The 17,516-nt window shown below is 41.2% G+C and overlaps 1 protein-coding gene across 1 annotated transcript; it reads left to right on the forward strand.

Moving 5' to 3' along the window:
* The first annotated feature begins 4,257 nt into the window (after positions 1-4,257).
* On the forward strand, positions 4,258-9,573 carry LOC129774322 (uncharacterized). Its single transcript, XM_055778039.1, has one exon. The coding sequence runs from the start codon at positions 4,258-4,260 to the stop codon at positions 9,571-9,573; it is 5,316 nt and encodes a 1,771-aa protein (XP_055634014.1).
* The last annotated feature ends 7,943 nt before the right edge of the window (positions 9,574-17,516 follow it).

Here is a 17,516-nt window from a genome sequence, read left to right on the forward strand (position 1 = left end):
AAATATTCTCCAACTGACAATATCGAACATTCGTCAATTGTAGAAGTATCAATATGGTAAACTATGTGAATGTGTATTTTTAGCCAAATAAACCCACTAAACGTCAATATCAGTCAATATCAGAACCAAATATGCTCTTTGCCTCCACTGCGAGATTGACCCGGATCAAATAATAATTTTATTTCGTTGTTGATGGCGTTGTTGATGGCGTCGATGACTGGCGTCTATCGTCAGTTCGCCAAGATACAAGCAAAAAAAATACTATTTAAACTAACAGAATACAAAAAAAAACAAGTCTATCGGAGAAAACAGGTAATGCCGATGACAGAAGAACGCACAAACAACAGTTAGTACAGTACACACCTGCTACGTCAAACCGATAGCTGGATAAGTAATTCGCGGATCATGTACTCTACACGTCATACGTGCATACGTCAAAATCGTATAGGATTGAAAATTAATCGACAATGTCAGTGATATCCACGCAAAAAAACCCATGAATGTTCTAAACGTAAACCACAATATGTATTATTATAAGTTGGAAAAAATACAGGTCACTGTTAGCATTATCTCACCGATGTATTTAACAGATAGCTCTAGTATAACAATATTATCAGTTATAGTCTCTAAACACTTTTCACAAGATGTTGTGTTAAGTTATATTGAAAAATATTCTATCATCAACACAAATTTCATAGTATATTATGAATGAAAATAAAATAAAATGTAAAGTAGATATAAAGAAGTAATATAAATTTTTAATATGTTGTTATTATCAGAGGCAATTTATTATTGATGTTATAGATATGATAAATAGTTTATTTAGAACAATAAAAAGAGAAGGAAAATTATACGAGTACCAATATTAATGGATTGGAATGCAACAACAGAAATTAATTTAAAAGCATGAACCAAAATATCTAGATGTATTTTATTCATATAAAATGAGTAATAAATTGTTCAAACTTATAGCGGAAATATTTTTTAAACTGATTGAAAGAATGTCCTATCATCGATTCATAAAAATGAACAATTTATAAAAAAAGTATTCACTCATTCAGCTATATCCTTCATTTCATATCTAATAAGTCGGATACTTTTTTATTCAAACTGGGCGACCATACCATCTTTTGATTTTTTATGCATATGTATCATGTTATTCCGTTCCACCCTGCCACCATTTTTAAGCTTTTGTGTACGCATTTTTGTGGGCAAGCGTGTGGGTCTTTTTCGATGAAATCCATTCAGTTTAATTGATAGTCTTCTTAATCGACTTAATAATACTTATATTAAGTGTTGGGACGTCTTCACTGTTTGACGTTAAGTTGTGGGTAGTTTCTAGAAAGCATACGAGTGTCGTTTGAAAAGTCCGTGCAATAAGAAAAACTACTTAATTGTTTGGGGTGAACAATTCCATTTTTCTAAATATATTTTTAAAGCTGTGTTTGGACGAAGTGTTCCTACGTAGTTTCCGAATAATATTTGTTCATGTCTGGAAATTCCGTCATCCATTTTTTCAAATTGAAAAGCGAATATTAGTCCGAGGGAACATAGTCTGAAGAATAGGAGTGAAGTGAAACGAGCTGGAACCCCAGTTCCATTGATTTTACGATAACAACCTGCAGAGTCGTGAGCTGGTGCGTTGTCGTGACGGAAAATAAATCACTCGACTCCCTGGTTTCAAACGAATGCCCAACAAAAGAAAAATCTGGCTTCATATTGGTGTGGGTTCTTCCAAGAGATGCTACTAACCAAAAATCACCTCGATATAGGGGAGATGGGGGTAAGACAGGCATGTTAAGGAAAACTTCAATTGTATCTTTGGAAACTCATGTTTTCCAAAACTTAAAAACAATTTCTTACAGTTTAATATACTGGTTTTCGAAATAACTGGCCAAATGTTTTTTTTTAAATGTTTTTGAAAAATGTGTTTTCCCATGTTTTTTACTGAAATTAAAACAAGCCGAAAAGTAGAACATTTTTATCGGTGCGGGTATAATGGACATGTAGTGGGGGGAATATGGACAGGTTCGTAGTTCGAAGCGTAGAGGTTTATCGCTCGCGAAAGGAATAATTTCACCCTCTCTCAGTGTTTGTGCGTCCAGTCACTGAAATAGAATCAAAAGAGAAAGCAATATAAAAGGAAGTTCAATATACTTCCCTTCCTTTCTATCATGCATTGGATGTGATTATGTATGTGACTGTCCATTTCAACCCCACCAGTGCAATTATTTCAATAATTGAAACTTACCACTTACGAATGAAATGTGCTCCCGTGGCCGAGTGGTTAACGTCATAACTAACATGCCGGGTGTTCGGGTTCGATTCCCGTTCTGGTCGGGGGAATTTTTCGTCAAATAAATCTCCTCCGACTTGCACTGTGATCACGCGTATTCTAGAGCTTGCCACTCAGAATGCATTGCAAGGCGTGTTATTTGGCATAGAAATCTCAACTAAGTACTAATAAAAATGACGCAAGTAATACTACGTTGAGACGGCGAAGTTCCTCTAGGAACGTTAGTGCCATTGAAGAAGAAGAAGAAGAAGAAGAAGAACTTACGAATGAATTTACTTTTCCGTACATACCTAATATCGCTTTTCTGTCAACTCACAAACCGAAATATAACCATCAGCGAATTCAATTTTGCAATTAAACCACTCAAAAAGCTTAATATCGAAGCCGCAAAACTTACATCCACACGCAGAATCATGTTCGATATTCGGTTTTTGTTACTCTATTCCACTTTTAGTCAGTATTCATTGTCATAGCACGGTTCAAATATTATAGAATAGCACGTAGAAGGGTTTCCCATCAACAGAGATTTGAAATTCATAACGCAACTATACAAATCAACCACCTGTCCATTATACCCCCACTGTCCGTCTTACCCGCGGCTCCTTTACGCCAATAGTGTCATCTCTTTGAACTTGCACGGTCTTTTCAAACGACCCTCGTACACTGCATACACCCGAATCAGTTGGGAACGCTTGGGAAGGGGACATACGTTACTATGCAGCTAATGCTTTGAATACGGACAATGCAGGAATTTTTCATTCTAAATAAATTAATTGGGTATGTTTTTATTGATTTTTTTTATTCAAGTATTCGTCATTCCACCATTTGATAATTCTAAAAGCTTTTGTTGTGTTCTCGCTCAGTTTGGTAGCTTCTGTTTCTACAGCTTCAACACCGACGTAGATATCTTCAAATGCTTTCCAAAATCTCGAAAGTTTGATCCTGCTTCTTGGATTTGATGTATTATTCTTGTTAGGTAGCTTGATACGCTCCATCCGAGCGCCCCCCGTGTAGCATAAAACTCTCAGTTGTACTCTCATTTTAGTTTGCTACACGGGGCCTTAGCTGACTATTTAAGTCGGATCAGCTGGTCACTACTCTCTCTTAGACAATAAAACGCCAGATCAGTCGGTCAATAGTTTATCTCATTTCGAGCAATAAAACAATAGATTCTATTTCTTATCGCGAGTTTTACTAGAAATTTATATATTTTTCAACGGTAAAATATACGGAAAACATACGTGCTACAAAGGTGTTCAAAGTGCGTAGGATAGGGTCCGAACATTGGTGCCGTGACCAGGATTGGTCTGGTCGACGCGGGACGCATTACTTTGGATACCATTGTTCATCGCTATTTCAGCGCCAAGGCGCCTTCGTTCACCGATTGCTTCGCTTGAGAAAGGTGAAAAGGACAATCACCAAATTGCTGCTAGTTCTATTGTTTGCTGTTTGCTGGACGATCACAATACGTTTGATCGATTGACCATCCATTGGGCGACGGATTCGATCGAGGATCTGGAACTGGGCTTTAGGACCTAAGCGGTGGTTCTACGAACCCGTAATAGTTACCGGAGGCGCGTATGTACATACGATTGCATACAAGGCATGTTTAGCCAAGCTCAAACGGTGAGTACTTGGCTGAAGTAGTCGGTATTCGACGGATAATTCTGCGACCATTTTCTTCCACTCCATCTTCATTGCTTTGTATGGAGAATTTGCGCCATCCTGTACGACCATTGCTAACGACTGTGACGACGCCGCCGAAAATCGAGGCATTGTACTAGAAGGAATAATATCCTGGAGGATCTGAAGTTTTGCTGTAGGAAGTTTTATTCAATCATACAAGGCCTATTCAATTAGGCTCACAGGTGAGCCTCTATCCAATTTATTCATTAGTTGGTTTTGTGGTGCTGTGCTTCGTATATTTCTCACAGTTTTCACACGACGACGGCTAGTACGAGATGACGAAAAAGCTGAAGCAGAAGCTGCATGTACGCGACAACATAGTCGACTTTCTCGTTCGTACGGATCGTTTCCTGAAACACTATGATCCGGCCAACCACGCTCTCCAGGTGCAAGCACGGATCGACAAACTCGACGAAAAATGGGAAGAATTCGAGGAAGTACAGACGCAAATAGAGGAGCTGGAGGAGCTTGAGGAGGAGAGGGCGGATCAGCACACGAAGACCCGGGCCGAGTTCGAGGAGTTGTACTTCAAGGTAAGGGCAGGGTTGATATCGAAGTTGCCACCTACCACTCCACTTTCTCCCTCCACATCTGCCGGTGCCACTAGTCGTATGGGGACATGTGCGAGTATTCAATTGCCGAAAATAAACTTGCCAGAATTTAACGGGGAATTTGAGAAATGGTTACCGTTTTTTGACACCTTTAAATCGCTGATCCATGGGAATCCGGATCTGAGCGCTATACAACGTTTTCATTATTTGCGAGCGTCTTTAAAGGGTGAAGCGCTAAAAGTTGTAGATGCATTCCCGATGAGCGAAGCGAGTTACGGGGCTGCTTGGTCCGCGTTAACTAAGCGCTATTCAAATGTATACTTGCAGAAGAAGCGCCACGTCAACGCTCTTCTACAGTATCCGAAATTGAAAAGGATGAATGCAAGTGGGATTCATGATGTCATTGATTGTTTTGACCGACATCTAAAAATCTTGGATCAATTGGGGGAAGTAACTACGGGCTGGGGGGCGATGCTGACACAGCTGTTAATATCGAAGCTGGACGTTGTCTCGCAAAAGGATTGGGAAGAATTTGCTGTGAAAAAGGAAGAACCTGCGTACTTGCACGTGATGGAATTTTTGGAGGGACAAACACGAATCCTTGATGCGATAGCAGTCGACCAGCACTCCGAAAGTAAACATGATCCATTTTCTTCTACTCCCCTACCGTTTAAGAAACCAGTGTCGAAACTGTCGGTCCATTCAATGTCGGAAAAATCTTCGCCGAAATGTGTGTCCTGTGGCGGGTCACATTACATTAGTAACTGTCCGGCTTTTGTACTAATGACACTGGATAAGCGGTTCCAAGTCGTAAACTCGAAGAAGCTGTGCAGCAATTGTCTTCGTCGCGACCACTACAGTCGAGATTGTAGCTCTAATTTCCGCTGTCGAACGTGCAGTAAGAAGCACCATACTCTGCTTCATCCTGGGTTATCAGCATCTGGTTCTGGTTCTGCGGCTGATGCTCAGGATCCTAAAGGGTCTCAATTAGTTGGCTCTGGTGCTCCTATGACCACAGCACACACGACGGAAATCCCTCAACAGTCTATTCAGAGTTCGGTGGCTACAATTTATGCAGCTAACGTCGCAGCGGAATCACGAGAGGTGCACGTATTTCTGTCGACGGTTCTCGTATCGGTGAAAGATTGCAACGGACGGTTGCATACTGCGAGAGCGCTTCTAGACAGCGGGTCTCAAGCGAATCTCATTTCTGAGAGATTGTGTCACATCTTGAAGTTACACAGAAAGGAAGTAAGCATACCAATATCTGGTGTGGGCAGTGCGAGGGTACAAATCAATAATTCTGTTTCTACTACGATCGGTTCACGTATTATGGACTATTCGATACCAATGAAGTTTTTGGTTATCAAAAAGGTTACGGAAGATCAACCGTCGACAACGATTCCGATTGGTAGTTGGAATCTTCCTTCAGATATGACTTTGGCGGATCCAGGTTTTCATAAGCGAGCTCCGATTGATCTTCTTCTGGGTCTAGAGTATTTCTATGAATTCTTGTTACTCAATACTGGTCGGGTGCAAATTCAGCGCGTGGGAGAAGGACTTCCACTTTTTGTCAACACCGTTTTTGGGTGGATTGCAGCGGGCAAGGCGGATTTGGGAAGCATGAACCCAGTCCCTTGCTGCCACGCGGTGGTCCATAATACCACTATGGAGGAAAAAATTGAGCGATTTTGGACAATCGAAGAACTGCAAGATGTGCCGAAGCTGACGCAAGAAGAACTTGACTGTGAAGAACACTTTCGAACCACTTTCTCTCGTGATGCAACGGGACGATACGTGGTGCGTCTGCCGAAGCGGATGGGGTTCGAGCAGATGATCGGTGAATCGAAAGAAACAGCGTTGCGGAGACTTATGCAGCTCGAACGGCGGTTCAACAAAGACCCTGAGTTGCGTAGGCGGTACAACGAAGAGATACGCGCCTATCTAGATCAGAACCACATGAAGCTTGTTCCAGAACAAGAGCTGAAACGCGATAAACGGATCGCTTTCTACCTCCCTCATCATCCTGTCTTCAAGGAATTGAGCTCCACCACGAAGATTCGGCCCGTATTTGATGGCTCATCCAAGACGTCATCCAACTACTCGCTAAACGATGGGCTAATGACAGGTCCGGTAATCCAGGACACCCTCTTTGATCTGCTACTTCGCTTCCGCAAATATTTTGTGGCTCTCGTTGCTGACATCGAAAAGATGTACCTTCAGGTAATGGTACATCCAGACGATACTGCTTTGTTACGTATTCTGTATAGATTCTCGCCCTCGGAACCAATTGCAACATACGAGATGTCTAGAGTCACTTTTGGTTTGGCTCCATCATCGTTCCTTGCTACGCGATGTTTGCAGCAACTAGCACTCGACGATGGTGATCAACACCCAAGAGCAAAAGCGGCGCTCGTTAACGATTTTTATGTCGACGATTTTATCGGAGGAGCGAACTCCAAAGAAGAGGCTATTTTGCTACGGCATGAATTGGAGCAGTTGCTGTCAAAGGGTGGCTTCAGACTGCGAAAATGGGTGTCAAATTTGGAAACTGTGTTGACAGGACTACCTCTTGGTGAACTGGGAACATCATCTACGCTAAATTTTGATCAGGAGCGCGTGAAAACGCTAGGAGTAAACTGGCAACCAGGGCGAGATTTACTTAGCATCGACATATCAGGTTTCGCTGTAAGCGGACAGTGGACTAGACGCAAGGTTTATTCTGTCATCGCACAATTGTTCGATCCCACCGGTATCACAGCACCCGTAATTACATGGGCTAAGATTCTGATGCAGTTACTATGGGTTGCCACTCAAGGATGGGATGATTCATTGTCACCAGACTTGGAGGAACAATGGGCAGATTTTTATCAGCAGCTCCCGTTACTTTCCAACATCAAGGTGGACCGATATGCGTTTACCGATCATCCGGCATTGACACAGTTTCACGTATTTTCGGATGCGTCCGAAGCTGCCTACGGCGCGTGCATCTACGCTCGTTCTATCAGTCGGTTTGGGCGGATCAAAGTAGAGTTGTTGGCAGCGAAATCTCGCCCAGCAAGCCTGAAGAAAATCACACTAGCAAGGTTAGAGCTATGCGGTGCCCTCGTTGCGGCTAGACTTTACCGTATGACTGTTCACGCCCTGAAAATGGAGGAAATTGAGGCTTGGTTCTGGTCTGATTCAACCATCGTTCTTTCGTGGCTGAAGCTGCCACCTTACGTGTGGCCTACATTCGTCGCAAACCGGGTCTCACACATCCAAGAGCTTACGAAGGGACACCGATGGAACCACGTAAAGGGAACGGAGAATCCTGCTGATCTGGTGTCGCGAGGTGTTATGCCAAAGGATCTAGCAGATTTGTCGCATTGGTTCCATGGTCCGCCGTGGTTGTCACTATTCGACCAACATTGGAACACCAGAGAACATTTGAAATACGAGAAGCCATCGGAGGAATCATTGCAGATGAAGAAAAGCGTCCTCGTGGTAGCAGACTCCTCCCAACCTCATCCTTTTCTGGGTCACTTTTCGTGTTATTGGAAGCTATTGCGGATTACAGCCTATTGTATGAGATTCATCCGGAATTGTAAACGTCACAGCTCGTCCCCCACCATCCCAATTCTCAGCGTCAACGATCTTAAAGAAGCCAAGTACGCACTGGTACGGTGTGTTCAGCTGGAGTCATTCTCTGTGGAAATCAAGGCACTCGCAAACCATCGTATTATTCCAGCTCACTCGTCGTTAAAACTGCTCAACCCTTTCCTGGATCAGCAGGGTATACTTCGTGTAGGTGGCCGGCTCAAACTTGCTGGAGAATCGTACTCTGTTCGGCATCCCATGATTATCCCCGGCAATCATTCTTTCTCGCGACAGATGGCAGTCGCTTACCACGTAATGGCACTTCATTCTGGTCCCCGCATGACACTCGCTCAAATTCGGCAAGAATTCTGGCCTTTAAATGGTAGGGCACTGGCAACCTTTACTTTCCGGAACTGCATTCGCTGCTTCCGAAGCAACCCTGTTCCTATATCTCAACCTCCTGGTCAACTTCCTAAGCCACGTACAACTCCCACTCGTGCATTCGCTTTTACCGGTGTAGACTACTGTGGTCCAGTCTACTTGAAGCCCGTGCACCGTCGCGCTGCTGCTCAAAAGGCTTACATCGCCGTTTTTGTGTGCTTCAGCACGAAAGCGGTCCATCTCGAGCTGGTAGGCGATCTCACAACGGCCGCCTTTCTGGCTGCCCTGCGTCGCTTCGTGTCCCGTAGAGGCCTACCCGCCGAGATTCACTCGGACAATGGTCTCAACTTCCAGGGTGCCAGTAACCATCTTCGAGAGCTGTACGACTTACTGCATGATCCGACGGTGGCAGCTAAAATCACTAGCCAAACCTCCCAGCGAGGCATTATTTGGAAATTTATCCCGCCACGAGCACCCAATTTCGGCGGACTTTGGGAGGCAGCAGTGAAGTCTGCGAAGCTGTCGCTCATCCGAGTTCTGGGCAAACGACAACTTTCCTTCGAGGACATGACGACGATCCTCACTCAGGTCGAGGCGGTAATGAATGCTCGACCACTCACTCCGCTGTCGGAAGATCCCGACGAATTGGACGTGCTCACTCCTGGGCATTTCCTGACAGGAACCTCCCTATTAGCATTACCTGATCCGGATTACACTGATGTTGCAACGAACCGGCTACAACACTACCAGCAATTGCAGCAACTAGTACAGCAGCATTGGAAGCGGTGGAGGCGAGAATACATCTCGCAACTTCACAACCAGAATCAGCGATTTCCTCAAGCGACAAAGCTAAAGATCGGACAAATGGTTGTGCTCAAGGAGGACAACAACGCGGCTATCGAGTGGCCTCTAGCTCGTATCATCGAAGTCTACCCTGGCCCCGACGATGTAGTCAGAGTAGTGAAACTACGAACACCGAGTGGAGCCGTCTACAAACGTCAGGCTTCACGTGTTTGTCTATTACCATTCGAGAAGATAGTTGCCAACCCACTACTCACTAGTGCAACTCCGGAGCACTAGGAGCACTGAATTCAAAATAATAATGAATTCATGATTGTAATATGTTTAAGTCAAATGAATTCGTAATTGATTTTTTATAAATTCCTTAACAGAATTTAGGTGGCCGGCATGTTAGGTAGCTTGATACGCTCCATCCGAGCGCCCCCCGTGTAGCATAAAACTCTCAGTTGTACTCTCATTTTAGTTTGCTACACGGGGCCTTAGCTGACTATTTAAGTCGGATCAGCTGGTCACTACTCTCTCTTAGACAATAAAACGCCAGATCAGTCGGTCAATAGTTTATCTCATTTCGAGCAATAAAACAATAGATTCTATTTCTTATCGCGAGTTTTACTAGAAATTTATATATTTTTCAACGGTAAAATATACGGAAAACATACGTGCTACAAAGGTGTTCAAAGTGCGTAGGATAGGGTCCGAACAATTCTTATTCCTATTCATATATCGCCCAAGATAGCAAGATAAATTGTTCTGGTTTAGTGAAATCAGGTACTTCAGTTTGTTTTGTTCACAATCAATTGCGAAACGTAGTTCAAAAAGCAATAAAATAGGCTTGGTCATCAAGTCGTTCAAATGAATCAAATTTCATTTCGTTTTTCTGGTTTCGGTCGTAATTGAATTTCTCTTGGTTATGTTTAATTGATGGATGCAAAAACGTCATGAATCTATCCTAAAATGTCTGAGCAGAAAGCACTCAAAATTTTATAATATTCGTGACGTTATCGATCCCTTTTTTTAATTTTTTATGCGTACTATCCATCAGAACGTCTCGATGGTTCCTTTAGATATTTTTAATACTTAAAAAAAAATTTCGAAGCAAAAGAAATTTAACGACAGCGCACTTTTGAAATGGGCATTCTCTGTACTTTGGTAAGAAAAAGATAAACAGTGTTATTTATTCATTGTAACGCTAACCCAGACTTTGCATCAGAATTAAACAAATTCAAATGCTATATGAAAAAATAGGGGAGATGGGAAAAATATTACAATCATCAAGCCATAACTATTATTGAAACGTTATTTTAAAAAATTTGTAAATTCTGTATGAATCTCAAAAAATCTATAATCCCGAGATTATTAGTTTCAAAAAGCCTAAAAAATCTGTAAAATTACAAATTATTCTGTAGATATGGTAGCCCTGCCGATGATCTGCTCACAGATGATCGATGCTCTGCTGTGTTTAGGTATCTGATAATGCGTAGTCTGTCTCCTCGTAATACGACAGGTAGTTCAATGTCCAATGGACTACACCCCTTCAAACTTTTTCAGTTTTGAATTTTCCAATTGACCTTCAATGCTAGAAGCGAGGAAGCAGAACACTCAAATATTTCATAATAGTAAAGAGCTAGCAGTTCAGTTTCAAATAATTATACGAATGATATAATGGATAGAGAACATAATTTTCGATTTATTTTTACGGAGCTCGAAAAAACGTCCGAAATTCGTGTCTCTACACTAGAACACCCTCTTAAACAATAATTTACTGCTTATGAAAAACCCGGTGTATCGTCAAACCGAAATGCTTAAAGCTTTTGGTAGACAAATAGGGAAAATTATCTTGGTTTGTCTGATTTGGGGTGTTTTTACGCAACTAGTAAATGCAAATTGTTTTTTCTTCATGAAAATCACATATAATCGATACGAGTTTGGGTTTGTTGAAAAGCCCCAAGTCTCTAGTTGCTAATACTACCATAAGGTGTTGAAATTATTCAAATTTTTATGTTTTTTAACGATTTTCCTCAAAGAGGAATTATGATCAGGGTTTGACCATCTCTGATCATGGTTTGCATAAAAAATGATCATGGTTTGTCTGGCTTTAGAAATCACCATTTTTGAATGAAAACATTCGAATTCTCAAGTGGATGTTGCATCTATCATTGCTTGAGTTTACTGTCATCATATTGATACATTCGTAATTTAGGCTTTCTTCAGAATATTGCTTTTTTTTTGGGCATTTCAAAAGTGTTCACCTCAACACACTCAACATAGAGAAACTTTATTTCTGCTATACGCGAAGGACACAAAAAACAAACTGCAGCGCGCCAAGCGGTTGCCATAGAAATCATGTGGACAAAACAACATTATTGAATTGGACAACTGATGATCAGAATTGAGTTCTTCAAAACGTGTTAATTTAACGGTTTAGCTACGTAAATCTGATACAAATGGTGTGCAAGAATGATGTTTACAATATTTGTAAGTGTTATAAACCAGAAAAGATCTGAATACGTGCGAAATAGTCATCTGATGATCGATTAAAAGTTAGCTCGAATGAGGGGCGCATTGACACCAAAAGATGGTGTATTTTCTAATCCTTCAAAACATGTGATTCCGTAAAAATATACTATAAAACTACTGTAGATCATGAAAAAGGCAATTTTATTTATATGTTTTGAAACATTCGAATACCTTATTTGACAAAGGTGTGCTGAATTAGAGCATTCAAAAAGGTGGATAAACCATGATCATATTATCGACTGAACAAACCAAAATCATTTACCTTATGCTAGAAAACTTTGAATGCGTTTTTCTGAGTTGCTGATTTTGGAACATGGCACTACTATGCGTAGAACGGCAGTATATCGGTTTGACGTGGAATGACGATATATTTAGGTTAGCAACATCATTAGGGCCACATCGTGAATAGATATCAAATCCTCCCAAGGTAAACGCAATCTAGCACCGTTCTGTGTTCAAGGGCAGTTACTGAAGGCCACAACAGGCTCTATTTGACGCAGGCATCGTGACTTGCTAAGGATCGCACCATATGTCAATTAAACAACAAACACATAGAAACCATTGCTCCGGCTCATAAATGGAAAAATATATCCATAGTGTACATCAACTATAATTATTCCTTTAATCACCATAATTTCATCTCTCGTGCTGCTCGCATAAGCTCACTGATGTTCATTTCAATACCCATCATCATTCCAACGATCCTTGCACGCGATAATTTGCAGATTACGCAGATACGATTAGATACACTTTCCATAATGATTATTCAATTAAATTAGCCTGCGCCCGATACCGACGAGCGCCTTCGGAAAAATATTGTCAACCTCATCATGGTGAACCCAGACTTATTTCATGGCTCACTTCCTTTGCAGCAGGCTGTCTGCTCATTACGCGCGCGACGCTGAAATCGATGACGATGACAGGCAAGGTTGCTGCTGCTACTCATTCTACGCATTGAGGTGTCCAAGAGTGACCGGTCCGTGTAGAATTTGGAGTGACTTCCATCAGTGACAGGCGAACGTACACAAAAATGCCTCCGTACGCCGCCGCTGTTCATTTTCGTCCGATTCCACCATATCATGGCTCGGTGTAAGATATTGAACTCGTTTGAGATCAATTAAGACGACTCTTATGACTTATAAAACTAGTTGTTTGACCGGAGGTTTCTGTGAAAGTCACAGCTGTTGCGCTTGTAAACGTTGTAACGTGGGTTAGGAATGGTGGCACTTTTTTCCTACGAACAATTAGACAAGACGTGATGTGAGTTGGAAGTTTAATGGCGAAACCGGAGGTTAGGAAATCTCCGGTCATTATCGATTTATGTTTGGGAAAGTTTTTCCAAATGAATCTTTGACATACTTTCAAATTAGTTCGATTACAAAACATGAAAAATACCTTACAGAGTGAAATAAATGTTTAGTTGAGATTTTTTTTTCTTTTTGTTTCTGCCGATGTGTGAATAATTCTCAAACCATTAATGTCCTCGTCGGCTTTGGCTATTTAAAATGTTCGATATTGCAACAATGTAACACCGAAGTGACATTAATAGAGTCTAAATAGAAGTAAACGTCACCAAGCATAGCCGGTGATATGAGGATATGTGTTGCGGCTTGATAATTTCACTTGTACGACGGACAAGTCGTATTACGATATTAATGATATAACCCCAATGTCCTGGAAAAAAAAGGTAATGAAGATGGTCGAATTTCGAGCGACATAGCAGGCGCTGCCATAACTATTTCGCAAATAGTGGCGTCAGCCGTTGTGTTTATCTTTGATTGCTCACCGTATCCATGTGAAACTTCTATCTTTAGGAAGCAATTTATCAATTAAAATCGTACTTTTTTGTAGAGCTCCCGCTGAATATGAGGCTAATGTGATAGCGTGGAGTGAATATTTGTGAAATCACGTCGAAAAAGACGGATAAAAGTGACATTTCTATGTACCATTTTCACTACCCCACGCTCATAGAATCAAACGAAGTTTCATTATTTCACCGTTATGAAGTTGATGTTTTGAAGGCTCTCAGTGTCGGTGTGTATGTTGTGAGATAATAATCGCCAATTAATCAAAATTTCACCGAAAATGTTACTGCTTCGAGAACTAAGCATACGACTGTTCTCTGGACCTTTTTACCACATGAATAATCGAAATAAGCCACGATATAATTGTCATCTGTTAAAAAACAACCAGTTGAATGATTTCATGAAAATTCTGGCTAAAATTATCATGCAACCGTGAGTAATTTCAACACTGTTTTGTTTCTTCCACATACATTCCATATTGAATGCAAATAATTAAGACACGATATTTTGCTTGCCAATATAAATACACTTCGCCTACTGCTCCACCTGTATATGTACCTCATTGATGTAACCCATTTACCATAATGTGTACTCAGGGAACTATGGAATGGAACCCTTCGTGAGATAAAAGTGGACAGTTCTTGATGTTGCCAAGGTTTAATTTTTGCAACATGATATAATAAAGTTTTTTCCAGTTTTACTAAAATTGAACACAATAACTTAATTTTGAATCTCAAGATATAAATCTGAAAATGGAATAGAAATATCATTTACCGAAGTAATCTACACTAACAAAAAATCAGACCTTTAACCCCGATTGAGTGTCAACTCTCACCCTACGAAACGCAAAAGTTCTAAATTTCATTTGTCCGATTTACGATTTACGATGGTAACTGTCATCCAGTTTTAGTATCCAGTGATTAGAGTTTTGTTACTAGAGCCATGTAAACACTCGGTTCCAGGTACTAGTACCAGTATCGCACAAGTAATTGGCCTCACCAGCAAATAGAAAATTTTCAATTTACTGGACGTCAATAAATGAATGACAACTACTTCCAATCAGTACATCATATTAAAAGGTGTGTCACATCAAATTGCATCACGGAAAAAAACGCTGTAGAAATTCGCCCAGTAGACCGATCCTTTTGAAAATTTAAGACAGTAAAATAAAAACTATTAAACAACTTTTGGCATTTTCTTTTTATTCATACTTCGAGCCCAAGCCCGTATGCTCGCACCTTCCTCTTTACCCCGTCCATAAGGTTCTGTACAACATCAGGTTGTAGTTTTTTTTTAACAGAAATCCATTTTCTCTTGAAGTCCGCCTCCGATTTGACAACTTTTGGGTTCTTCCGGAGGGCCTGCTTCATAATCGCCCAATATTTCTCTATTGGGCGAAGCTTCGGCGCGTTGGGCGGGTTCATTTCCTTTGGCACGAAGGTGACCCCGTTGGCTTCGTACCACTCCAACACGTCCTTTGAATAGTGGCACGAAGCGAGATCCGGCCAGAAGATGGTCGGGCTCGTGCTGCTTCAATAGTGGTAGTAAGCGCTTCTGTAGGCACTCCTTAAGGTAAACCTACCCGTTTACCGTGCCGGTCATCACGAAGGGGGCGCTCCGCTTTCCGCAAGAGCAGATCGCTTGCCACACCATGTACTTTTTGGCAAACTTGAATAGTTTCTGCTTGCGAATCTCCTCCGGAACGCTGAATTTGTCCTTTGCGGAGAAGAACAACAGGCCCGGCAGCTGACGAAAGTCCGCTTTGACGTAGGTTTTTTTTTTTTTTTTATCTGTATTATAGTGATTTTCAACTCATTTGGCTGGTTCGTCACTTGTACTTCCATTTTTGGAAGAATCTCGGGAGTGAGAATTGAACTCGTGACCTTCAGCGTGAGAGGCATGGATGTTACCACTACGCCAGATCGCCTCCTCCTTTTGACGTAGGTTTCGTCGTCCATTACCAGGCAATGCGGCTTCGTCAGCATTTCGGTGTACAGCTTCCGGGCTCGCGTCTTCCCCACCATGTTTTGCCTTTCGTCGCGGTTAGGAGCCTTCTGAACCTTGTATGTACGCAGGCCCTCCTGCTGCTTGGTCCGCTGGACGAATGAACTTGACAAATTCAGCTTATTGGCGACATCCCGGACCGAACTTCTCGGATCACGTCTAAACTGCTTAACTACGCGCTTGTGATCTTTTTCACTGACGGAGCATCCATTTTTACCGTTCTCCACCTTCCGGTCGATGGTTAGGTTATCGAAGTATCGTTTTAGTACTCTGCTGACCGTGGATTGGACGATTCCCAGCATCTTACCGATGTCCCGATGTGACAACTCCGGATTCTCGAAATAAGTGCGCAGGATTAATTCACGACGCTCTTTTTCGTTCGACGACATTTTTCCAAATTTACGAAAAATTGACAGCGAAGCATGGATAACGTGATCTATACACTCTTATCTGATTATAAGCGAAAGCTGAAGATATAATTCCTAAAAACAGGAAGTGGGTTATATCTATGGTATAACCGCAAGGGTGACGTAGGACTATCGTTGATTTAGAGATCATTTGTTTGAAGTTGAATCTAAATCCATTCTGAATGAATGAATAGATGAATATTTGGGAGACTTCGAAAACGAGAGCGTTACGTTGGAGCCACATGCATCCAATATAGGATACGAAAAACCTTGTTCTGAAGAATAATCTTCAGAAGCTAACCTGCTAACTGTACTTGATTGACAAATCACAAACCCAAATGTATTATATGGATATTTTATGGATAGAAAACATTAAAATAAACTCTTTCACATGAATGTATTTTTAAATTCCCAGAGGTACAGGCAGATTATTTTCAGTAACGATTAGATATTTCCACATTTTCCTCGATACTGGAAGCCCACCAGAGGTTAATACTAATTCGATAACCACCTGTTAATAGCACTTGATTGAAACATATTTGGTCACAGTGTTACATGGATAGAAAACCTTAAAATAAACTCTTTCACATGAATGTATTTTTAAATTCCCAGAGGAACTGGCAGATTATTTTCCAGAAATGATTAGATCTTTTCGGAACTTTCTCGATGCTGAATGGCATCCAAACGGAAAGAATTACGCGCGTGTATGTGTGTGTAGCGATGTCTTCCCGGGGAACCGTTTGTGGCATCACTCTCCTCCTGATGGATTCCCTTCTGGCCCAAGGTGCACAAACAGGCTCTTGATGACACCGTTCATCCGCGCTTTCATGATAAATGAAGAGCTTCACCACAACAGCGACAACATGTTCCAATCGCTGTTCAATTAGAACTGAGTGGATTTCTTTTTTTTTTTTTTACAACTTAAATGCATTTTTATTCAGATGTTTTGCTATTTGCATACATATTTTACAGTTCAAGTGACACAGTCTGGGCTTTACATCTTTGGTTCAGCTTTTGGATTTAAAATCATACTGTTGAGCAAAAGTTCCTTATTTTTAATTTGACAGTTGTTCACCATTTTAATGGTATTGTTTGAAAACTGAGTGGATTTCCGAGCGGCGCTCGCTTATATACCGATTGGTGATTTCAATAGCCTGTTTTGAAAGCAATTTTAAGACTATTGAAACAAGTTTTTGGATCAAAAAGTAACAAGTATAGAACGCGTAGACATTTTATCTTTCGAATGAAGTGTTTATCATACCATTTCGTTCAATTGTTTAGGAGCTATTAACGCTCAAAATCTCGGTCTCCGGCGTAACGCTTTCGTTTTCGAAACTATGATTTTACACCCCGGTATAGAAATGAAAGACGTAGTCCTACGTCAAAACTACTACGGAAATCTGAGAACCACTATATCGGTTTGGTATAGAATGGCTGTATAATTTGTTTTAGTGGAAATATCAGGAAATTTATGTGGAAAAGGTTAAGT

The sequence above is a fragment of the Toxorhynchites rutilus genome, chromosome 3, assembly GCF_029784135.1.
Source record: "Toxorhynchites rutilus septentrionalis strain SRP chromosome 3, ASM2978413v1, whole genome shotgun sequence".
NCBI lineage: Eukaryota > Metazoa > Arthropoda > Insecta > Diptera > Culicidae > Toxorhynchites > Toxorhynchites rutilus.

Excerpts from the sequence above, each read along its gene's own strand:
- LOC129774322 (XM_055778039.1), top strand. The coding sequence starts at position 4,258 with ATGACGAAAAAGCTGAAGCAGAAGCTGCATGTACGCGACAACATAGTC.